This window comes from Drosophila ananassae, chromosome 3L (assembly GCF_017639315.1).
Source record: "Drosophila ananassae strain 14024-0371.13 chromosome 3L, ASM1763931v2, whole genome shotgun sequence".
NCBI lineage: Eukaryota > Metazoa > Arthropoda > Insecta > Diptera > Drosophilidae > Drosophila > Drosophila ananassae.
In genome coordinates, this window is record NC_057929.1 from 19,365,847 (window position 1) to 19,389,975 (window position 24,129).

General features: G+C 39.8%; 5 protein-coding genes and 1 pseudogene across 5 annotated transcripts; 3 read left to right on the forward strand and 3 right to left on the reverse strand.

The window, feature by feature from the left end:
- The first annotated feature begins 3,055 nt into the window (after window positions 1-3,055).
- On the forward strand, window positions 3,056-5,688 carry LOC6496673 (mitochondrial intermediate peptidase). The gene is made up of 3 exons (XM_001961338.4): window positions 3,056-3,555; window positions 3,612-4,141; window positions 4,192-5,688. Exons 1-3 carry the CDS (start codon window positions 3,418-3,420, stop codon window positions 5,624-5,626), a joined length of 2,103 nt encoding a protein of 700 aa, XP_001961374.1. The 5' UTR covers window positions 3,056-3,417; the 3' UTR covers window positions 5,627-5,688.
- LOC6493896 lies at window positions 5,639-6,024 on the reverse strand. The gene is made up of 2 exons (XM_001961339.4): window positions 5,887-6,024; window positions 5,639-5,819 (listed from the first exon to the last, which is right to left on the reverse strand). The coding sequence occupies exons 1-2, from the start codon at window positions 5,946-5,948 to the stop codon at window positions 5,723-5,725; spliced, it is 159 nt and encodes a 52-aa protein (XP_001961375.1). The 5' UTR covers window positions 5,949-6,024; the 3' UTR covers window positions 5,639-5,722.
- A 240-nt stretch (window positions 6,025-6,264) lies between these two features.
- LOC6496674 (glutamate-rich WD repeat-containing protein 1) lies at window positions 6,265-7,826 on the forward strand. Its single transcript, XM_001961340.4, has one exon. It carries the CDS (start codon window positions 6,408-6,410, stop codon window positions 7,779-7,781), a length of 1,374 nt encoding a protein of 457 aa, XP_001961376.2. The 5' UTR covers window positions 6,265-6,407; the 3' UTR covers window positions 7,782-7,826.
- Window positions 7,827-11,457: 3,631 nt separating this feature from the next.
- On the reverse strand, window positions 11,458-12,910 carry LOC116656194 (solute carrier family 2, facilitated glucose transporter member 4-like). The gene is made up of 4 exons (XM_032455645.1): window positions 12,354-12,910; window positions 12,072-12,284; window positions 11,908-12,010; window positions 11,458-11,849 (listed from the first exon to the last, which is right to left on the reverse strand). The coding sequence occupies exons 1-4, from the start codon at window positions 12,807-12,809 to the stop codon at window positions 11,569-11,571; spliced, it is 1,053 nt and encodes a 350-aa protein (XP_032311536.1). The 5' UTR covers window positions 12,810-12,910; the 3' UTR covers window positions 11,458-11,568.
- A 594-nt stretch (window positions 12,911-13,504) lies between these two features.
- LOC6493895 (solute carrier family 2, facilitated glucose transporter member 1-like) lies at window positions 13,505-15,722 on the reverse strand. The gene is made up of 6 exons (XM_001961341.4): window positions 15,562-15,722; window positions 15,399-15,509; window positions 14,401-15,159; window positions 14,119-14,331; window positions 13,955-14,057; window positions 13,505-13,896 (listed from the first exon to the last, which is right to left on the reverse strand). Exons 1-6 carry the CDS (start codon window positions 15,649-15,651, stop codon window positions 13,616-13,618), a joined length of 1,557 nt encoding a protein of 518 aa, XP_001961377.1. The 5' UTR covers window positions 15,652-15,722; the 3' UTR covers window positions 13,505-13,615.
- Window positions 15,723-17,645: 1,923 nt separating this feature from the next.
- On the forward strand, window positions 17,646-21,499 carry LOC6496675 (annotated as a pseudogene).
- The last annotated feature ends 2,630 nt before the right edge of the window (window positions 21,500-24,129 follow it).

The following is a 24,129-nucleotide window of genomic DNA, read 5'->3' on the forward strand; positions in this document are numbered from 1 at the left end:
CTCCAATCGCGTTTTGTTCCTGATCTTTCTAAATTGTTCCAAAAATCTCCAATCTTCAAAAATAATAGAACCCATAAAGTTTATAACAAGCGCGGTGAACACAAATAGTTTGCACAACAGTTTGAACAGAAACAGGCTTTCTAATTAAATAATTACACGATACAAAAATTTCATAATTTTAACTTATATTTATATTTACATGATCATATTAATAATGCTTTAATATACATACTCTTGTTTTGGTGCTTTTTGATGTCAATTAATGTAACTCTGCGAAAAATATATATGAATAACAAAACGCACCGTACAAAGTACGTTCCAAAGTAAAGCGGACTTTCTGAATCCAACGCACCCTGGTGACGCCTTATCTATATTTTTATCCAGCGATTGTCCTGTGAGTGATTGTCCAATTTAATGGCATTTGATCGGTGCGAACATGAGCTTCAAACAAAGAGTCTTTTAAAAATGGTAACACTTTTACCGAAACGGTTCAATTAATGAAACAAGTTTATGGTCTATCCCGTAGCAGAGTGCACAAATGAATATCACGACATAACATCCTTTCTGGAAAACTGCATTTGCCTTAAGGGGGGGTTTGGGTCTGAGCGAGCAAAAAAAGACACATTTTCATGTTTTTTCGGTGGGCACCGACTTTGAAAAAGTGAGTTTTGGGAAAAACGCTTTGAAGTTTTTCTGACCGTTGGCCTGGATCGGAGGTGGGGTTGCTAAAATCGCTGTATCTTTGTTAATAATGCACCTATCCATCTAAAATTTGGACACAGTATTCTTGAAAGGTCTTTAATAAGAAAATCAAAAAAAAAAAAAATCGAAAAAAAAAATTTTAAAACCCTAACCCCCCCTTAAATGGAGGACATTATGCAGACGTAGAGCCCATACAAAAGGCTTGAGCTGGAGGACATACAGGCCAACGAACTAAAACACTCGTTCGATATGCTTTTGGACGGTGGAAAAAGCTGTTGAAGCAAAAGACTATTTTGAATAAAATAAATTGATGGTGACGAAAATACCATTTGTTCTGTTTTTATTTAAGAAGTTCTGTTTACTTCACCTTGTATATAAGATACATAAGATTACAGAATTTGTGAGCCATCAAAAAGTATAGATTGATCCAAATAATATCACAGGCCGACAATTTCCAACTTTTTTTTCCTCCACGCATAATTTTACCTGCTCCATAACCTTTAGGCTCCCCTGAACCAAAGTCCAGAACAAACATAGGTTCTATCACCCACAGTTTCCGCGGTACACCTAAGAGAAAAAATTGATCAAATTTTACCATATATTGAATTATATAGGCCGTGTAATGGCTATGACCATTATTGTTTCCAGTAAATATCATTTTTGAAATGTATGTGTACCAACTAAAATTAAAAAATATTTACAGCATCTGTTTCGTTAAAAAAAAACATTTTTTTATACCCTTGCAGAGGGTATTATAATTTTGGTCAAAAGTGTGCAACGCAGTGAAGGAGACATCTCCGACCTCCGATCACCTCCTGAGTCGATATAAGCATGTCCGTCTGTCCGTCTGTCTGTTTCTACGCAAACTAGTCTCTTAGTTTTAGAGCTATCGAGTTGAAACTTTGCACACATCCTTCTTTCCTTTGCAGGCAGTATATAAGTCGGAACGGCCGGGATCGGCCGACTATATTCTATAGTTGCCATATAACTGATTGATCGGAAATGCTATAACTTCGTTGTTTTTTTAAGTTAGAAGGATGGGAGTTTCAATGGGGGTTCCTCTTTGGGCAAAATAATTCGATATGCCAAATTTTATAAGGATCGGTGAACTATATACGATCCGCTATATATCTAATAATATAAGATGCGTGGTGCCACCTAGCGGACTGCGACTCAACTGCAAGGGTATATAAACTTCGGCTCCGCCCGAAGTTAGCTTTCCTTTCTTGTTTTTTTATGGAATTAAACTTTTATTGTAAAGAAGACAAAGCCTTATTGTGCTTTGGACTGTATAAAAACTTTATCAGAAAACTTCTAGACGGCGGGATTAACGCTAAAAATATGAGTTATGAATATGAAATATTTTAACATATAAGGCTTTGAAACCCATTTAATTACTAACTAGGAATGCAGATATTGATGCCACCATGTAAACCTCACCAACAAATTAAATCTACTAAGACAATCAGAAAGAATGGTCTTATTTATGCGCAAAATAAAATTATGGAATCTAGGGATCTGTGAAATTAGGCTAGCTTCCTTGGAGCGATAAAATGGTTAAATATTTAATGGATCAATCAAACCAAATTAATTGCACCTGCTTATTACAACAAATTGGTAAATTTTTTTTCTTAGAAACAAATAAAGTGTACCAATTAGCGCCCGCGGGCGATATGACACTTTCAAAAAGTGACGGAGCGCCCGTGGGCGCTTTGACACTGGGCATTATGCCATGCACTCGGTGGCGGTCACCTGGAAGTGTCGATTCTGAGGCGTCAGTATGCTCTCATGAACCTATGGTGCGAAAACGCGTGTACTCTCTGAATATGGAGGAATTGTTGCTTTCCGTGGAGGTTGGTCATCAATTTAAGCACCAATCCTGTTAAATTTAGATAATAGAAAAATAAAAGTTTTACAGTACAATATTTACAACCAAACTGTTAAATTTCCTTTTTGTATGTTCTGATAAGATCTATATAACTTTTAATCGTTCAAACGCTGAGAGTATTTTCGCTGCAACAATATTAATTTTTCATAATCGTTTTCAAGCACTTGAATTCGAATAAAACTGTCTTGAATTGTTATCGCAGAAGTACACACCGCCCACTTCCGTGTCCACGGGGTGCTGCTTTCCAAACTCGTTATTTAAATCAAACAAAGGACCAAAAATATACAAACTAACTTTTAAAAATCATATTCGTATCGGTAAAAAGATATGTCTATCTGTATATCGATATGAAATTTGTTAATGTGACCAGTTAGCTTAATTTGAATGAGGATTTCAAAAAAAGGAATTCAATTAGAATAAATAAGGATTTTTTTAGTTACCATTGTTTTGCAAGTCGAAAAAAGAATCACATATTATATAAAAAGTAAACGAAAAAATACTTTGGTTTTTATTGGTTAACTACGAATTTAACATATTAATACCTGGATATATATTTTTTCAATCAAATTACAAATACACAAATTCTGAATATTAGACAAATTGGCTGCTGCAACTTTTTTACTTCTACTTACTTAACATTTAATTATATTTAGAATTATATGAATTAAAAAATGCTATTTACGAATGGGTTCAACCCCAGTCATATGTCGCATTCAAAATTCTGGCTGAAATTAGCAGCCCTGGAAAGCCAACAGCTGCGAGCTCCGCAGCTGATTACCTGTTATACCACGTAAACAAGCATAGCACCTTTGAAGTGATTAGGTATCATGTTACAACTGAGTCGCAGTGCGAGTTACAGCATCTGCCGGTGGCAGCTTTATCGATCAGTATCCACATGGACGCCGTTGACAACGGCCTTTAATTCGCTGCCTACCAAACGGATTAACTTTACCCGCGACGATGTGGTGAGTGCGGTGCGGAATTTCCACAAAGCACGAATGGTTATGCATTTCCCTTGCAGGGTCTCTTTCGACTGCCTGAGTTGCGTAGCTCCGAAGGCTTTTACTTGCTTCGTGATAACGTGGAAAGCAGGACACAGGAACTTATTGAGGAGGCCATCTCCCAGCAACGGAGCCGAAAGATGGTCGATATTTTCGACGAACTGTCCGACTCGCTGTGCAAAGTAGCCGACTTGGCTGAATTTGTGAGGATTGCACATCCAAAGCGCAAGTACACTCAGTGTGCCGAAGAAGCTTGTATCAGTATTTGTGGTGTTGTAGAGAGCCTTAACACGCATAAGCCTCTTTATCAAGCATTGAGTAACGTCGTGCAGCATGGGGATACTCAGTCCACCAGCGAAGTTGACCAGCATGTAGCGAGACTTTTTCTATTTGACTTTGAACAGTGCGGTATTCACCTTCCAGAACAGGAACGCCTTCGAGTGGTCAGGCTTAATGACGCGATTCTACAGCTGGGGCAAAAGTTTATGAACGGAGCAGTACAGCCTAGCATTCTCCCGCGAAGCTATGTTCCAGAGGAGATTAGAAACTAGTAAGAGCTTTAAATATTGTTCAGTACTTGAACTAAAAGTATTTATTTAGTTTTCCCACCTCTGGAGAAAATGTCATCATAACTGGACTGTGTACAAATGCAGAAAATGTTCGAATGCGAGAAGCCGCTTACCGGCTTTACCTGCAGCCGTCTGAAACCCAGGAGAGTTTGCTAAGAGATCTGCTTGTGTGCCGTTATGAGCTTGCTCGTAGCTGTGGGTTTGCCACTTACGCTCATCGCGCTCTTAATGGCAGCACAATGGAGCGGCCCGAAAGGGTTCAAGAATTTATTGATGTTTTGTCAGACAAATTGCGTCCACGTGCTGACGCAGACTTTGCCCTAATGTCCGAAATGAAGCGCCGTGAGGGCGGAGATATCGGCGATTTAGTCGAAATCTGGGATACGCCTTACTTTACCACCCAGTTGAGACGTCAATCACTTGAGGAGCAGGCCAACGAATTCCTCCCTTACTTCTCGCTAGGGGGCTGTATGGACGGACTGGATAACCTCCTGCAAGCTCTTTATGGCGTTCGCCTTCAAAACACTGACATGGAGCCAGGCGAGTCCTGGCATAACGACATCTATAAACTGGCTGTGGTTCACGAGGAGGAAGGACTTTTGGGTTACATTTACTGTGACTTTTTTGAACGCGCAGGAAAGCCCAATCAGGACTGCCACTTCACCATCCAAGGTGGAAAACGTCTACCAGATGGCACCTATCAACTGCCTATTGTGGTAGTCATGTTGGGACTGCCACAGCCCCGCTGGAGCGGTCCCACGCTTCTATCTCCAGCACGAGTGGACAACTTGTTTCATGAAATGGGTCATGCCATGCACTCCATGCTAGCCCGTACAGAATACCAGCATGTAACAGGTACAAGATGCTCCACAGACTTTGCGGAAGTCCCTAGCGTACTCATGGAATACTTTGCCGGCGACCCGCGTGTTCTACGCACTTTTGCTCGTCATTTTCAAACCCACGAACCCATTCCAGAGAACATGTTGCGTCGTCTTTGTGCCTCCAAACATTTGTTTGCTGCCAGCGAGACACAGTTGCAGGTTTTCTATTCGGCGTTGGATCAAGAGTATCATTCAGCAGCGCCGCAGCTTGGTTTCAATACAACTGAAATATTACGCAATGTTCAGGGCCGGTACTACGGTCTGCCTTACGTGGAGAACACCGCATGGCAATTGCGATTCTCCCATCTGGTCGGCTACGGCGCAAAATACTACTCGTATCTAGTCTCAAAGACTATCGCTTCCTGGATATGGCAGACGTACTTCGAGGCGAATCCTTTCAACCGACAAGCTGGAGAGAAATATAGGAAAGAGATCCTAGCCCACGGCGGAGCAGTACCCAGTCGCAAGCTGGTGGCTAATTTCCTTCAACGTGATATGACACCAAATGTCCTCGCCGATAGCCTAATCACAGAGATTGATTCAGATGAATCTAAGATTAAGGACTTAATAATCAGTAGGAACTAATTCGTAAAACACTTGTATATTTATGGTCTATTTATTATACTTAGTTAACTTTAACGTCTCTATTTGTACGTGTCGAATTTAGTTTTGGTTCTATGACTAGGCTGGTCCCAGTGCAGGCATCAGCTCCACACCCACGAACTCCTTGGCCAATCGCACCCCCAAGAAAAACAGACCGTAGCTCTTGACCAGCATCCTACGGAAAGCGAGAGACAAATTTTGGTTATGTAAAATACATAGAATGGCCGGCTTCATCTACTTACCATTGGAATTCATTATTATAAATGCTGCGCAATATGTTTAGGGGATTCGAAGACTTAACCATTTTGATCTGGGGAAATGTACTTTCCAGTTCGAATCGTGTGTATTTTTGTATTGCACGTTGCTGAAAGTATGAAATGTTTTTCCTAGATTCCTCGGACGGGCAGGGTTGTCAAGTGAAGTTTTGTAGATTGACTTTTTATTAGCCGTGCTTATAGTAAGAAATACCAGATTTTAAAATTTTTTTATTTTGAATAAAATATAAGAAAAGATTAACATTGAATGACAAAACAACGTTTAGTAAGGAGAAATTTAAAAAAACAACTGCATCTTAATAAAAAAAATATGGCAAATGTTCTGCTGGGACACGATATTATTTTAAGGAGATTAATAACTTAACAAACTTAAGGTGACCGTTTGTAATACCTCGAAAATACCATCATGGATTTTATGCTTAACACTACATGCAGTGCATGCAGAGTTGCACGTGTATATTTTGAACAATAAATTTCAAAGCCAGGAAATGGAAAACGAAAATGAAAATGTTGAAATGGAGGTGGTCGAGCCTGAGGACGCAGAGAGTGACGTTGAGTCGGACAGCGATAGTGATGTAAATGACGAAAATGCCGCTTCGAGCTCCAAGCAGCCCAGGGAAGTATATTTGCCAGGAAAGACTCTTGCTGACGACGAGGAGCTGGTCTGCGATGAAAGCGCTTATTTGATGCTGCATCAGGCCTCGACTGGAGCACCCTGCTTAAGTTTTGACATTATCCCCGACGAACTTGGAGAGAGTCGCGAATCTTTTCCATTGACTGCTTACGTTGTGGCTGGTACGCAGGCGGCCCACAATCATACTAACAACTTGATCGTGATGAAGCTTAGCAATCTGCAAAAAACACAGGACGATGAAGATGAAGAGGACGAGTTGGAAGACGATCAGGATGACGTGGTCGATAGCGTTGAGCTCAAGAAGCCGCATATGAGTTGCGCCCTAATCAAACACCAGGGATGTGTCAACCGTGTGCGGGCCCGTCGTTTGGGAAACACAGTTTATGCGGCTTCTTGGAGTGAACTTGGAAAGGTCAACATTTGGAACTTGACCCAAGCCATGCAGGCTGTCGAGGATGAGCAACTAGCTAAACAGTTTGATCAGAACGCAACACGGCCGGTGTATTCTTTTAATGGGCACAGAGAGGAGGGCTACGCAGTGGACTGGAGTCCTATTGCCGAGGGAGTTCTGGCTACTGGAGACTGCCGTCGAGATATTCACATATGGAGTCCCCTTGAAGGCGGCACTTGGAAAGTTGATCAGCGGCCATTGGTGGGACATAAGAATTCCGTCGAAGATCTGCAGTGGAGTCCCAGCGAACGTAGTGTTTTAGCTTCTTGCTCCGTGGACAAGTCTATCCGCATATGGGATTGCCGTGCTGCTCCGCAGAAGGCATGCATGCTAACCTGTCAGGACGCTCATGAGAGCGACATTAATGTAATTTCGTGGAATCGTTCGGATCCATTTATCGTAAGTGGGGGTGATGACGGATATTTACACATTTGGGATTTGCGCCAGTTTAAGAGCCAGAAGCCCATCGCCACGTTTAAGCACCACACAAGTCACATTACGACGGTAGAGTGGAGTCCCAGGGAAGCGACTGTTCTGGCTTCGGGAGGTGAGGACGATCAGATAGCGTTATGGGACTTGGCCGTCGAAAAAGATCTGGACCAGACCCAGGATTCGGCACAAAACGAGGATGAAATTAACAACCTGCCGCCGCAGTTGCTTTTTATTCATCAGGGCCAAAAGGAGATTAAGGAACTGCACTGGCACCCCCAGCTTCCGGGAGTGCTGTTGTCCACTGCCCACAGTGGATTTAATATTTTCAGAACAATTAGCGTATAAATGGCCAAACGGACGAAATAAAATTTGGAATTATATTGTTGTAAATCTGCCTTTGTATAAAAGGGAATCCATTTACCAAGAATAGGCAAACGGTCTATGGAGGAAAAATTTTATGCATTTCCCTCTATTATAGTGCCGGGCAACAGTTAATTAATTAATTTTCCAGTTTAAATTTGAAACTGCTCTGAAATATCTGTCGACGGCAGACTAAGAGGTGACTGCTATCACTTCGGGCGGCAGTCCACGAGGTGACGAACGCGTGCCTTGGCGTATACATATGTATAGCCGAAGATTAAACATTTTGCGTTGGCGTCCGTTCCGGATAAATAACACAGTGTAACAGTGACTCTGAACTTTTGAAGTGACATACAGTAGAACTCCAATTATCCGAATTAATGGGGACCGGGACCCATTCGGATAATCAAATATTCGGATTTTCGTTTTCTTTTCGAAGCCATGGTATAACAACAATACAGTATTGTACACGCACAAACAAAAGTAAGCCGTAGCGAAAGAGTAGCGTCCTCGAGCAAGGTCAATAGCACACTGGCTAATCAAAACAAACAATCGCGGGGGGAAGTCAGTGTAGGCACAACGGCAGGTTAAAACAAGAAAGGAAAGCTAACTTCGGGCGGAGTCGAAGTTGATATACCCTTGCAGTTCAGTCGAAGTCCGCTAGGTGGCGCCACGCATCTTATATTATTAGATATATAGCGGATTGTATATAGTCGGCCGATCTTTATGAAAATTGGCAGATCAGATTGTTTTTCCAAAATAGAATCTGTACTAAATCCCATCTTTCTAACTTAAAAAACACCAAAGTTATGCCAATTTCGATCGTTGTATGACAGCTATAGGATATAGTCGGCCGATCCTTATGAAATTTTGTACATAAGATATTTTGGTCAAATATAACATGTGTGGAAAGTCCCAACCCTCTAACTTAAAAAACACCAAAGTTATGGCATTTCCGATCAATCAGTTATATGGCAGCTATAGGATATAGTCGACCGATCTCGGCCGTTCCGACTTATGTACTACCTGCAAGGAAAAGAAGGATGTGTGCAAAGTTTCAATTCGATAGCTCTAAAACTGAGAGACTAGTTTGCGTAGAAACCGACAGACAGACGGACAGACAGACAGACGGACAGACGGACAGACGGACATGCTTATATCGACTCAGGAGGTGATCCTGATCAAGAATATATATACTTTATAGGGTCGGAGATGTCTCCTTCACTGCGTTGCACACTTTTGACCAAAATTATAATACCCTCTGCAAGGGTATAAAAAGTCAAGTCAAGACTTGTGATTCGGATAATCGCCGATTCGGATAGTCGGAGTTCGGATAATTCGAGTTCTACTGTAGTAGGAATTGTTTATTGGGTCGAGTATATCACAAAACCATGTTTGAAATATTTGTAACACCCTCAAAATCTTGATTTATGGTTAAAAAACAGTTTTTCGTGACTTTTTTGCGCTTAAAAATTCATGAACGCGTTTTTTTCATCCTATTTCAAAATTTTCGGTGTTTTTGATAGTTAAATGTTGCAGCTTTTGAAAAAAAATATATCTTCGATTTTTTAAACAAAAAGGACAAAATTTTTACACCTGAAACTGAAGTTTTTGACTTTTATTCGTGTTTTTCGGATTTTGATGCCAGTTTTTCGGTACAACTTATAAAAATTCTGTCATTTTTGCAACATATCAATGTTGTCTCATTCATTCTGAATAAAACGAGACAAATTTCATCAAAAAACAAGAAAGGAAAGCTAACTTCGGGCTGAGCCGAAGTATCAACTTTCAGTTGAGTTATTAGATATATAGCGGATCCTATATAGTCGGCCGATCCTTATGAAATTTGGTATATTGAATTATTTTGCCCAAAGAGTAATCTGTACCAAGTTCCATCTTTCTAGCTTAAAAAACACCAAAGTTACCAATTCCGATCGTTCTATGACAGCCCAAAGAGTAATCTGTACCAAGTCCCATCTTTCTAACTTAAAAAACACCAAAGTTACCAATTCCGATCGTTCTATGACAGCTATAGGATATAGTCGGCCGATCCTTATAAAATTTTGTACATAAGATATTTTGGTCAAATATAACATGTGTGGAAAGTCCCAACCGCCAAAGTTATGGCATTTCCGATCAATCAGTTATATGGCAGCTATAGGATATAGTCGACCGATACCGGCCGTTCCGACTTATATACTACCTGCAAGGAAAAAAAGAATGTGTGCAAAGTTTCAATTCGATAGCTCCAACAGACGGACATGCTCATATCGACTCAGCAGGTGATCCTGAACAAGAATATATATACTTTATAGGGTCGGAGATGTCTCCTTCACTGCGTTGCACACTTTTGACCAAAATTATAATACCCTCTGCAAGGGTATAATGATCTATTTAAACTATAACCTTTTGATTGGTGTATTACACAGTGTTACAAAAAAAACCAAAGTGAATGAACTTTTGAAGTGACATAGTAGGAATTGTTTATTGGGCCGAGTATGTATATCACAAAACCATGTTTGAATGCCCATGTTGTGCCCAAATGTCCATGCATGTCCGTCTGTCAGTCGGTTTCCACGCAAACTAGTCTCTCAGTTTTAAAGCTATCGAGTTGAAACTTTGCACACATCCTTCTTTTCCTTGCAGGTAGTACATAAGTCGGAACGGCCGGGATCGGTCGACTATATCATATAGCTGCCATATAACTGATTGATCGGAAATGCCATAACTTTGGTGGTTTTTTAGTTAGAGGGTTGGGACTTTCCACACATGGTATATTTGCCAAAATATCTTATGTAAAAAATTTCATAAGGATCGGCCGACTATATACTATATCTTGCATAACTTTGTTGTTTTTTAAGTTAGAAGGATGGGACTTGGTACAGATTCCATTTTTAGAAAAATAATCTGAATTGCTGAATTTTATAAGGATTGGCTGACTATATCCCATAGGTGCCATATAACTGAACGATCGGAATTGGCATAACTTTGGTGTCTTTTAAGGGGGCAGGATGGTTTCAAAAGCCGAAAAAAAACAGATTTTTGAGATTTTTTTTTTCATTTCTGAGTGAATATTATTATTCAATTCTTTTACACGATGCGTGGCTATATTTGGAGAGTATCTACGAATTTTTTTGTTAAGAAATAATTTTATTATTTTTATTATTATTTATCCCGTGACTGGCAGTTGGCCGGAGTCGCTTCAAAAAATTGTTATCTTGCGGTGCGTAAAGTCTGGCTTCACAGTGTTATCGGAAATAAAAAAATGGAATTAATTTACTTAAAATATTAGTTTCTTGTGGGGATGAACGAAACCATTTTATATGCGATTTTGAATTTTTGGCGCGGTTTTAAAGTCGGAGGTACCATTTTTACATAAAAATCAGCCCATTTTTGCCCTTAAAAATGGTAAAAAAAATTAAAAAAAAAAAAAAAAGCGTTCGTTTATCTGCAAGTATTTATTGTATAAAAGATGTGTGAAAAATTTTATTTCATTACTTTTTGAGCTACGTTACGCACCGACTTGAAAAAGTTGTTTTGAGGAAAACGCGTCTAAAGTTTTAAAAGCAAGTCTAGAAACTCGATGAATTCGAGAATGTCTATCTGAAAATAAATTAGTCTAATTTAAACGGAATCTATCCTTATCGATGCATTTTTTTTGTGAACAGGCCTTCCAATTCAAAGCCTAGACTATCTCCTTTTAGAAGTTTTACGTTTGATAGAAGTCACAGTGACTTTTATGATTTGTGGAGGAGGTGGAGGATGAGAATGTCTAAGATTGGTTCGCAAGGTGAGCGATCTCCCGTACTCTGGATCGGAACCCATTAGCGACAAGTGGAGCTACGTCAGAGGGATTTTTGCCACGAGTTTCGGGCATATAGTACTTCGTTAAAACATAAAGAAAGAGACATGTGATTGAGAACGGCAAAAACACCAGAGCTCCCCATGCGTTCTGCAGCGTGGGAAAGGCCATTCCTATGATGAAGTTACAAGACCAGTAGACAACGCTACCTAAAGCCATAGCGGCGGGTCGGGGCGCCTGTTCGAATAATTCTGTTGAGTAAATAGAGACATGGTATTATATTTAAGAGTTTTTGATCAGACAACCAACCTGCTCCGATAAAAAAGGGCATGGGTCCAAGACCAAACTGAAAGAAAAATATGTAGAGGAAAATGCACCCAATGCAACCAACGGCAAACCAGCTAACGCTTTCCTGCAAGAACAGAGTGTAATCTTCAACTCTAAAGATCTAAGAAGTCTGTCGTCATACTCACGATAAAATAAAGCAACATAGCGAACAGGAACAGGCAGACGGTGCATAGGAGGGTGGAGAATAGCATCAACGGCCTCCTATTCACCCTTTCCAGTAGGATCGGGCCCACCATCGAAGTGGCCAGATTAAGGGAACCTGCCCCAAGATTGGCCCACTCTGATGCCTGCGGTGTTAAACCCGCTTTTCGAAATATAGACACTGAATAGTAAAAGATCTAACGCAAAGAAATGAAAGAAATGTCAATGAAATTTGGATACATAGTCCTGTTTCTAAAACCACCCACCGCGTTTATGCCTGATAATTGCTGCCCGCCAAGGAAGGCGCAGACAATGATAAGGGGAAGGCGCAGGCTAGGATCTCGGATAACATCCAGAAAGCCACTTGCCGCTGCCTTAGAAGTGGCTTCCGATTCCATGTCGTCCAACTCTTCCTGCAAAGCGGGGCTGTCCATGGCATATCCCCGGAGCTTCATCAGCTGTTGCCGAGCCTCCTCTTTGCGGCCCTTTACGATGTACAGCCATTTAGGGCTCTCCGGGTACCATTTAAAAGGAGCATAGAATAGCCCTACCAGAACGCCATAGAAAGCTAGTCCCAGGTGCCAGTACTCGACGCCGCCGAGCAATGACCGTAGACTACAGATTTGTGATACAACGACGCCCAGCGTCAAGCCCATGGGGCATAACGGTGCCAAAGTGCTTCGCTGGGATAGTGCTGCGAGTTCACTATGCCACATGGACATGAATGCTGTAACGAGACCTCCAGCCAGTCCAACTAACAGTCTTCCGACTAGCAATAGTTCAACCGATCGTAATGGGCGGCACGCATAAAAGCAGGCGGCAGGAAATATTATTATTCAATTCTTTTACACGATGCGTGGCTATATTTGGAGAGTATCTACGAATTTTTTTGTTAAGAAATAATTTTATTATTTTTATTATTATTTATCCCGTGACTGGCAGTTGGCCGGAGTCGCTTCAAAAAATTGTTATCTTGCGGTGCGTAAAGTCTGGCTTCACAGTGTTATCGGAAATAAAAAAATGGAATTAATTTACTTAAAATATTAGTTTCTTGTGGGGATGAACGAAACCATTTTATATGCGATTTTGAATTTTTGGCGCGGTTTTAAAGTCGGAGGTACCATTTTTACATAAAAATCAGCCCATTTTTGCCCTTAAAAATGGTAAAAAAAATTAAAAAAAAAAAAAAAAAGCGTTCGTTTATCTGCAAGTATTTATTGTATAAAAGATGTGTGAAAAATTTTATTTCATTACTTTTTGAGCTACGTTACGCACCGACTTGAAAAAGTTGTTTTGAGGAAAACGCGTCTAAAGTTTTAAAAGCAAGTCTAGAAACTCGATGAATTCGAGAATGTCTATCTGAAAATAAATTAGTCTAATTTAAACGGAATCTATCCTTATCGATGCATTTTTTTTGTGAACAGGCCTTCCAATTCAAAGCCTAGACTATCTCCTTTTAGAAGTTTTACGTTTGATAGAAGTCACAGTGACTTTTATGATTTGTGGAGGAGGTGGAGGATGAGAATGTCTAAGATTGGTTCGCAAGGTGAGCGATCTCCCGTACTCTGGATCGGAACCCATTAGCGACAAGTGGAGCTACGTCAGAGGGATTTTTGCCACGAGTTTCGGGCATATAGTACTTCGTTAAAACATAAAGAAAGAGACATGTGATTGAGAACGGCAAAAACACCAGAGCTCCCCATGCGTTCTGCAGCGTGGGAAAGGCCATTCCTATGATGAAGTTACAAGACCAGTAGACAACGCTACCTAAAGCCATAGCGGCGGGTCGGGGCGCCTGTTCGAATAATTCTGTTGAGTAAATAGAGACATGGTATTATATTTAAGAGTTTTTGATCAGACAACCAACCTGCTCCGATAAAAAAGGGCATGGGTCCAAGACCAAACTGAAAGAAAAATATGTAGAGGAAAATGCACCCAATGCAACCAACGGCAAACCAGCTAACGCTTTCCTGCAAGAACAGAGTGTAATCTTCAACTCTAAAGATCTAAGAAGTCTGTCGTCATACTCACGATAAAATAAAGCAACATAGCGAACAGGAACAGGCAGACGGTGCATAGGAGGGTGGAGAATAGCATCAACGGCCTCCTATTCACCCTTTCCAGTAGGATCGGGCCCACCATCGAAGTGGCCAGATTAAGGGAACCTGCCCCAAGATTGGCCCACTCTGATGCCTGCGGTGTTAAACCCGCTTTTCGAAATATAGACACTGAATAGTAAAAGATCTAACGCAAAGAAATGAAAGAAATGTCAATGAAATTTGGATACATAGTCCTGTTTCTAAAACCACCCACCGCGTTTATGCCTGATAATTGCTGCCCGCCAAGGAAGGCGCAGACAATGATAAGGGGAAGGCGCAGGCTAGGATCTCGGATAACATCCAGAAAGCCACTTGCCGCTGCCTTAGAAGTGGCTTCCGATTCCATGTCGTCCAACTCTTCCTGCAAAGCGGGGCTGTCCATGGCATATCCCCGGAGCTTCATCAGCTGTTGCCGAGCCTCCTCTTTGCGGCCCTTTACGATGTACAGCCATTTAGGGCTCTCCGGGTACCATTTAAAAGGAGCATAGAATAGCCCTACCAGAACGCCATAGAAAGCTAGTCCCAGGTGCCAGTACTCGACGCCGCCGAGCAATGACCGTAGACTACAGATTTGTGATACAACGACGCCCAGCGTCAAGCCCATGGGGCATAACGGTGCCAAAGTGCTTCGCTGGGATAGTGCTGCGAGTTCACTATGCCACATGGACATGAATGCTGTAACGAGACCTCCAGCCAGTCCAACTAACAGTCTTCCGACTAGCAATAGTTCAACCGATCGTAATGGGCGGCACGCATAAAAGCAGGCGGCCCCCAGGGCAAGTAGGATGCCGCATATGTGAAAGCAACCCCGACGTCCAAAGCGATTGGCCATGGTGGCCCCCGTCACGGATCCCAAGGCTCCTCCCACAAGGAACAGTGATACGGCTGCCGACCAAAGAAGTTCTATACCGGATTCGCCTAGGTGGAGATCGTACCGATAGGCCAATGTTTCCTTGCACCAGGTGCGCATGAGCTGGGGGATAATCAAAATTATAAAGTAAAGAAACGGAAGTTTTATTTTGTATCGTAGAGTTTATAGATTGGAACCCGACTGGGTTTTTCCAGGAGGCAATCATACCTATAGACTATATGATACCCGGTACTCATCTCTTCTAACCACACGCTTAATTTCTATAAAATGTATGTTTTGGAACTAACTACTGGAACTGAAATTTATTTTCCCTGTGTTTTAATTAATGTTACGGAACTTACCTCTGCGGGGCTATTCATCACCCCTGTACAGTAGCCCACAGGAACTGCAGCTCCAATCGAAGAACCGATCGCCGCCCACTTGAGGGTCCAGCTCCACTGAGGAAGTTCTTGCTGCAAAATGTGGAATGAGTGAATAATCCAGGAAAATTTCCCAGTATCGTACCCGAGGTTGCTTTCTATGTGCCATTAGTGGGGTCTCTGTGATACTCCGTGTTCTGTCAAGTGGCTGCCCTCTTGTCTTCTTCTGTTCCATGACGCTTTTGATGCGAAGATTGTTTCTTATGGAAGCTTTTGTCGGAAAAACCGTGCTGGGTAATGGACCATCGCCGAATGGGGCATCATATTTCATTTGAGTCTACCAGCGTCTTATTTCTAAAGGAAGATTAGGAATTTTACGAGACTCAGATAATAATTATTAAGTCATTAGAATACGCAAAGGGCAACCAAGATCGTACTAACACGAGAGGCTTGTTTCAGGGGCTTTGCCTTAAGTTTTTGGGTAAACAGTATTGTTAGCTACTGTAGAACTATTGAGTAATTTAGCCTAAACTGGTCCGTTTTAATGACTCGTGTTAATAATATCACGATACTAATGAATGAAAGTAAGCACTTAAAACTGCACATCAAAAGTATAAAAAAAGCAATAGAAGTCACATAAAAAGTACAGATCTTGTTTATCTTCTGTTTGCGTTATGGTGAAGGTATAAGCAACAGTAACTTGGGAAGTAAACACGTGTGAAAGTCAAACAAATAAGAAAGCTATCATATATATGTACATACCCTTGGAAATCCATCTACCAGAAGGAAGATGTAAGTATGATCTATAGCCATAAAATAAGGTATCTGAATAGTTCTGGATCTAAACGAAAAAGTTTTCAAAAATTATTCAAGATTGGTGGTAGAAGAAAATGTTCCAAACGAATTAAAAGATCGTTATAAAGATTAGGTAAGTTTTATAATGTAATGTAATAATTTGCTATATTAATAATAACCTGGTCTTTGTAGCGATCCTTCAGATCCACTGGAACGGTGTCGTCGACTACTTTTTTAAATTTTGTTAAATATGAATCACAATTATTTTTCGAAAATAAAAAATCGAGATATATGTGTGTTAAAATTTCGTCAACATGACCTAATTTTCTATTAAATTCAAAACTTCTGCTACGCTCTTCTTAATGGCGACGGACCCCAATTTCCCTATCCCATTCGACATCTTAAAATAAGAACAATTATTTTAATAAATTAATTTGGTTTGTGTACATATTACACTTACAGCTCTTAAATGCAATATTTGCAAATGTCCATTTAAAATGGACGCCGCAATGGCAAAAATTTTGCACCCATGGAAACTTTCAGGAGCATTCTGTAAAAGAAACATTTTATTATTATTATGCTCACTTGAATGTATTTGAAATGAAATTCGTCGAAAGCGATGAAAAATGGTTCATCGGCTTCCACAATGCAGTTTAGGTTACTTCCCATGGTCGCCATCCCTTTCTCCAATTCTATTTTCCTTTTCTCGACCCAAAATTTGAAGGCATGGGAGAAATTTTCGTTTTCGAAAATTTTTAAATTGCTTACAAACTCCATGGCGGGTAAATGGTAAATAAAGAATCAGCTGTTCAAGAGTAAGAGAGAGATACATAATTCCACTTTTAATTGCAACCAGGGACACGAAAACTTTTTTACATATATATTTGAAATAAAATTTGAATAATATTAAAAATTCCAACTCAACCCAAAACCAACCCCAATTTTAAAAATAATATTTATTAAATAAATTAATGAAAATTGTCTGCATCCCTGGTAGCTTCTTTGGCTGCTGGAGCTTTTGAGGTCCCGTTAGAAAGCTCGCTCGAAATGCACATGGTTTCGAAACGGATGAATTGCACTGATTTCCATCCAAACGCAACCAATTGTTAAAAATGGTTAAAATTTATGGGAAAATAAATAATTTTGTAAGTATAAGTTTATTATTATTATATATATCGGATCGTAAATACTTGTCCATCAACAAAATTTCACCATCAACAAAATTTTTAATAAAAAATTGAAAACAGCCCCAAGCATTGTTAAAAGTAGCAAGGTTGTGCCATTTCCGATCGTTCAGTCATATGGCAGCTATAAGATATAGTCGGCCGATGCTTATGAAATTCGGAAAATCGGATTATATTGCCGTATTGGAATCCGTAGAAAGTCCCATCATTCTAGCTTAAATACTAAATACTAAAGTTATTATTTCAGACAATGATTATTAAAAAAACAATAATTAAGCGCGCAGCCCCTCAAAGGCGGCTGGTTGTGGCCCCTCAAAGACGGCCGGTGGTGTCAGCGCCGAAGCCGGTGGTGGCATCGCCGAAGCCGGTGGTGTCAGCGCCGGATTCGGTGGTGGCAGCGCCAGATCCGGTGGTGTTGCGCCAGATCGCCGAAGCCGGTGTTGGCATAGCCGAATCCGGTGTTGGTATCGCCGAAGCCGGTGGTGGCAGACGGCGAGCCACCTTTAAAAAAGGCGAAACGCGCTTACCGCGTCCAATATGATTATAAATGGAAGGAGGTGACTCATTTCGATGCAAATGGGAAAAAGTGGATTAACGGCGTATTGCAGTGCCCACTCTGCTTTTTAGAATGCGTGTCCCAAAGGCAGAATTCTGAACACTTCTCCAAGTGTGCAGATACCCCTAAAACCCACAGTTGCCCATATTGTCCATTCACAAAAGTGCTTCCAAACTTTGGACAGCACAAGAAGTTCAAGTGCAATTGGACTGATGTTCTTTACAAGCCGGTTGGAGATGCTGGAGTTACGGCAGCGTTGGAGCAACATGAAAAATCCAAAAAGGGATGTAGCTACCCAGGAGGAAAAAGCAACGGAGGATACGGCGGAGGCTACGGCGGAGGATACGGTAGATAATTTTTATCAAGTTTCGGAGGAGATCCTTGATTATATTTCTGGGTAAGTTAGAAAAACATATAAATAATGAAATTTATATTAATATGAAATTTTTTCTCAACAGATTACTCTAATGATAATTAAGCTTTTAGTGATTTAATAACTTAATGTAATGTGATAACTTAATAAAACAGATTTTAAATATAACACGGTGCGACAGTGAAAAAACACTTGAGAAACGAGATAGTGTAGGTTGTTAATCTGGTCGAAGAGAACTCAAAAATATTTTTTTTATATTTTTGGAACCCTCCAATTTTTTTTTATTTAAAAAAAAACCGTTTTTCGGGACTTTTTTGCGCTTAAAAATTCCTGAACGCGTTTTTTTCAACCGATTTCAAAATTTTCGGTGTTTTTCAATAGTTAAATGTTGTAGCTTTTGAAAAAAAATATATCTTCGATTTTGTTGAACAAAAAGGACAAAATTTTTACACCTGAAACTAAAGTTTTCGACTTTTATTCGTGTTTTTCGGATTTTGATGCCAGTTTTTCGGTAAAACTTACTAAAATTCTGTCATGTTTGCCACATATCAATGTTGTCTCATTCATTCTGAATAAAACGAGACAAATTTCATCAAAAAATAATGAAAATTGGTGAAGTTATAACGCTTTTCCCAAAAAAAGTCAACTCAACCTAGCGGGCGCTTCGGAGGAACAATGTGTATAAAAATAAGAGTATATTGCTTTCTTCTGACAAAAAGTTTGTCATTTATGCCACATATTAATATTGTCTCAATAATACTGAATAGAACGAGACAAATTTCATTAAAAAATAATGAAAATTGGTGAAGTTATAACGCTTTTCCCAAAAAAAGTCAATAAAACCATGGGAGCACTATAAGAAGAAGAGCATATTCCTGACTTATACACACAGGTACTCCGGAGCGCACGCAAGGTTGAATTGACTTTTTTTGGGAAAAGCGTTATAACTTCACCAATTTTCATTATTTTTTGATGAAATTTGTCTCGTTTTATTCAGAATGAATGAGACAACATTGATATGTGGCAAACATGACAGAATTTTAGTAAGTTTTACCGAAAAACTGGCATCAAAATCCGAAAAACACGAATAAAAGTCGAAAACTTTAGTTTCAGGTGTAAAAATTTTGTCCTTTTTGTTCAACAAAATCGAAGATATATTTTTTTTCAAAAGCTACAACATTTAACTATTGAAAAACACCGAAAATTTTGAAATCGGTTGAAAAAAACGCGTTCAGGAATTTTTAAGCGCAAAAAAGTCCCGAAAAACGGTTTTTTTTTAAATAAAAAAAAATTGGAGGGTTCCAAAAATATAAAAAAAATATTTTTGAGTTCTCTTCGACCAGATTAACAACCTACACTATCTCGTTTCCCAAGTGTATTTCGTTTTTTTTTTTTTGTCGCACAGTGTAATGTAATAATTCTTGATTCTTGAGAGCAACGTAAATTTTTTAAAACATTATTATTAATTAAAATTTAAAATGCTATTTGTAAAATGATGTGTATCTATGGGATGTTCTGTAGCGGTGGGAGGAAAGGATGGCAGTATGCAGATGATGCGGATTGGCAGAAACTACACTAAGATGACCCTGTAGCAGGCTCTCGATCAGAAGTAAGTTACTATCCGATCATTTAAATCAAAAACCGAAAAAAAATTATCATTTTAGCGAACACAAAGATGGACCGGTGGTGGACATTCTGGCCCACGACCAGGCCACTCTATACGGTGGAATTGTGGCCTATACGCGAATTCAGCACAGTGATCACAGGAAAAAGCGGTGGAAAGTTTGCTGGAATCTACGCTTCCGGCTACCCATTGCCGAGATCAAACACCGGCAGTCTCCTGGATCCGTAAAATGGCATGTCATTCAACGGATCCATCCTGCATCAAAACCTGAGAACAAAATTTTCCTTGTACCCCTTGTAAATTTCAGGATGTATGAATTCGATTGAACTTATTTAATTTCAGTTTGTTTTTGATGGAATTTTTTCGAACGAAACCCATCCCAAGGACTATCCCTTCGCCATCTGGCTGACTCATTCCTCGGATGTAATTGGAGCCTCTCATGAATCCAACTTTTTATTTTGGGGTGAAAACCACATAACCATAACCACCGCTGGATTCCGTTCCCTGGCCGAGTGGGGTCATCATCTGCTCTGGAAACAGAGCTATGAGCCAATGGCCCCAAACTGCGAACTCTGATCAAGGCCGCTGGCTTGTGGTATCCGCATGTTATCCAGAATACCTCTTCCAAGTTCCGCGTGGATCGTAAGCATCCAAAGGTGTCGCTAGGGTCCATGTTTGGTCCTTCTCCCGATTGGGTGGTTGGCATTAGTGGTGTGGATCTCTGTACCGAGGATTGTAGCTGGAAGGAGTCAATGGACTTCGATCTCTATCCATGGGATTGCAGGCACTGATAGTGGCATATCCTATATGGTAAGTACAAATTTATTTTCTTTAGCTTTATTAACTTTAGCTTTATTAGCCCCCGGAGCGAATGTACCGGATCACTACTATGTACCCTGAGGATCGCCCGGGCTCCTTTCTATGATCCAAAAAGTCGCCAAATGGTGCCGTTGGCCAGGTTATAAGTCCGTCGTGAGAAGATTGTTTCCCGTAACTGCGATGATGAGTTCCTGCAGGCGCCAATTAACCAGCAAGGTGATGTGCGTGGCGGCGATACCCGAGTGCGCCGACTGATCCACCTCCGGGTGAGATCGTGATGAGGTCGAGGGCGAAAATCTGGCCAACTCACAGTCCCTAGTTGGAGACAATGGCGAGGGAGCTGGTCTTTGCAAGAGATCTGTGTCCAATCTCCGGACACGGGTCCATGCCGTGGAAACTATATGCGCTACGCCTACAATCCTCAGTCCCAGAGCTGTGATGCCTTCAACTACGGTGGCTGTCGGGGCAACCGGAACAACTTCCTCACCGAGAACGACTCCCTGCACACCTGCAACTCGGAGTGTGTCCTGTCCGAGTGGTCGGGCTGGTCCGCCTGCAGTTTCTCCTGTGGCGCTGGCTTCGCCGAGAGCCGACGACATGTCATCAGCGAGGCCTAGAACGGAGGACGTCTTTGTTCCAAGAAGCTGGTCAAGCATCGTCCCTCCACAATGCCTTCCTGCTAGGCAGGACTAAAACGATTCTATTTCACTTACTTGAGAATTTCAAATGAAATCTAATTTTTGGAAGCTTCTTCTTAAAGACATTTTTTTAATTATCTTATATTCAGCAAAAATGTAATTTTAAATGTTTTTAATAAATAAGTAAGAGAAAAATGTTAACTATTACGTTATTTGTTTGAATATAATTGCAAAAAAACCTTTTTTTTAATTTAAGTGTAGATTTCCACAAAATATCCAGAAAAATATTTGATTTTCAAACTATTTGGTTTTACTAATAAACGATCAAATCTTAAACTATAAACTCCCTTATTTTTCCCTAAAATGAGCCTCGTTTTAATTGCTTATTAATTCAAAATTGTAAATTGCCACATTTCTGCACACGTAAAATTCTCGTTACGATTTTCTGGACCTTCATTTTGCATCGTTACGATTTTCTGAACCTTCATTTTGCATCGTTATGCAATTCTAGAGCTCTAGAATTAAAGTGTTGGAAAACGCTCACAGAGTTAGAAAGTGAAAGCGGTTGTTGTTAAGAAATTAATATCATTATTTTTAATTCACACTATAATCCTATTTCTATTTTAATTTTGTTTTCAAAATACACAAAAACATTCAATTTTCTCGCATTTATTGTACAAATGTCATTGTTGTATTACAGTAGAACTCCAATTATCCGAATCGCCGATTATCCGAATCAAAAGTCTTGACTTGACTTTTCTTAACCTGCCATTGTGCCTAGACTGACTTCCCCCCGGATTGTTTGTTTTGATTAGCCAGTGTGCTATTGACCTTGCTCGAGGACGCTACTCTTTCGCTACGGCTTACTTTTGTTTGTGCGTGTACAATACTGTATTGTTTTTATACCATGGCTTCGAAAAGAAAAGGAAAATCCGATTATCCGAATATTTGATTATCCGAATGGGTCCCGGTCCCCATTAATTCGGATAATTGGAGTTCTACTGTATTTTAGTCCTCTTATCGACTCCATACTTACATGTAGAATTTACCTGAAGAAATTATTATACATGTCTTTCTTGCCAGTTTCTACATGTTATACATGTCATAAGAAAAGGTTGAAGACCCGACTACATTGAAATTATTTTCTGTAAAAAAAAATAAAATATCGAGAAAAATACCATCCACTGGGAGTTCAAAGATGTGGCAGCTCATTTCTTGCAGTATTTTACGGTGACATAACCTATACGGTAATTTAATATACAATTTAATTCTTATAATTCCAATAATTTTTTTCAACACATTATTTTTAAAGATATTTTTAAAAAATGTTGCAATTCTAATCTAAATCAATAGTTGACCACGACCGACTATAACCTTATAGTAATAAATTTATAAATTATAAAAATAAATTTGAATAATCTAAAATTTAACAAAGAAACTTCTATTCAAAACTATAAAATTTCACAAATTTATAGGGGTTTATTTTTAGAGTTTAGTATTTATAGATGCAAAGAAATCACATGCTGCCGTTCAAGGAGGGACATTTTCCGAATTATGGAATAGTTAAATAATAAATATATAATTAAGTGGTAAACTTAAACTGTTTTAAACTTTACTGGCATTATATATAAAGGAGCCATAAGCTGTAGTTATTCTCTTCATCTCAAAATCTCTTCAACAGATAGTTAATATACCTTACATATATTTAGAAAAAAACTTAAGAATGAGAGAATATTCAAGATGGAGTATATAAAGATTCCGTTATTCTTCTTCCCCACTGGATACATTTTAAAACATACAAAAGTATGCAACAAAATTTGTTTGAGAATCAATATTTTGAAAGGTTAATTAAGTGTGGGGGAAAACATGAGTACCGGGTTTCAAAAAGTCGGGAAACTTGACTATATCCGCCCTTACTTGCGGACGAAAGTCATAAATAAAGTTATAGCCGGCCGAAATTATGCTGGGTATCGAAATATGATACATATTACTTCTAAGTTGAGCAATCAGAGTCATGTCGACTAAGGTGCAATGATCCTTTAAACGAGTTTTGATTCAGAGCCTCAATCCGTCAAAGAATCTGCGAATCAATAATTACATGCTATTCCAAATGATTGGCTGTTACAGCGGCGGCACCTTTTGTACTTGGCACAGTCCCAAATGAAAAAATAAATTTAAACGATTGTGGTTTTCTTGCCTCTGCCTCTGCCTCTGCCTTTACCAGAGCTAAAGCCAAATCCAGAGCTGAAGCGAAAGCCACTTACGGGTAAAAACATCGTGTAGCATGTGATACAAAAAGTGACCAAATAGCCCCATTCGTCATCTCCATCCGCGTCCGTAGAAATAAGAGATTTTGTTCCTAACAAACAGCACACGAGGCGGATCGCTTATTGAAAGCCGACGTCGCGGAGGGTTGTCATCGTCAATTAGTTTTCTCACCGCAAGTATGACAATATATTTTATTTTTCGATGGTCGCTGCAGTTGTGTTTAAGCCTTTGCCACTGAGGATTTTGCATTTTTCAACAGAAAGGGCCAGAACAGCAGCCAATATTGGTTGTCTCGTATTGAAAAATTTCCTAATTGGGTCCAAATTCCAATCTATCAATGATTCCAATACAGCTGAAGTTAACAATACCCGGGTAGCCTCGTTTGCTTCTTAGGCTGGGGATCTGCTTAGTTTTTATGTTTCCGTTTTTTAACCGCGACCCAATGTGCGATTTGAT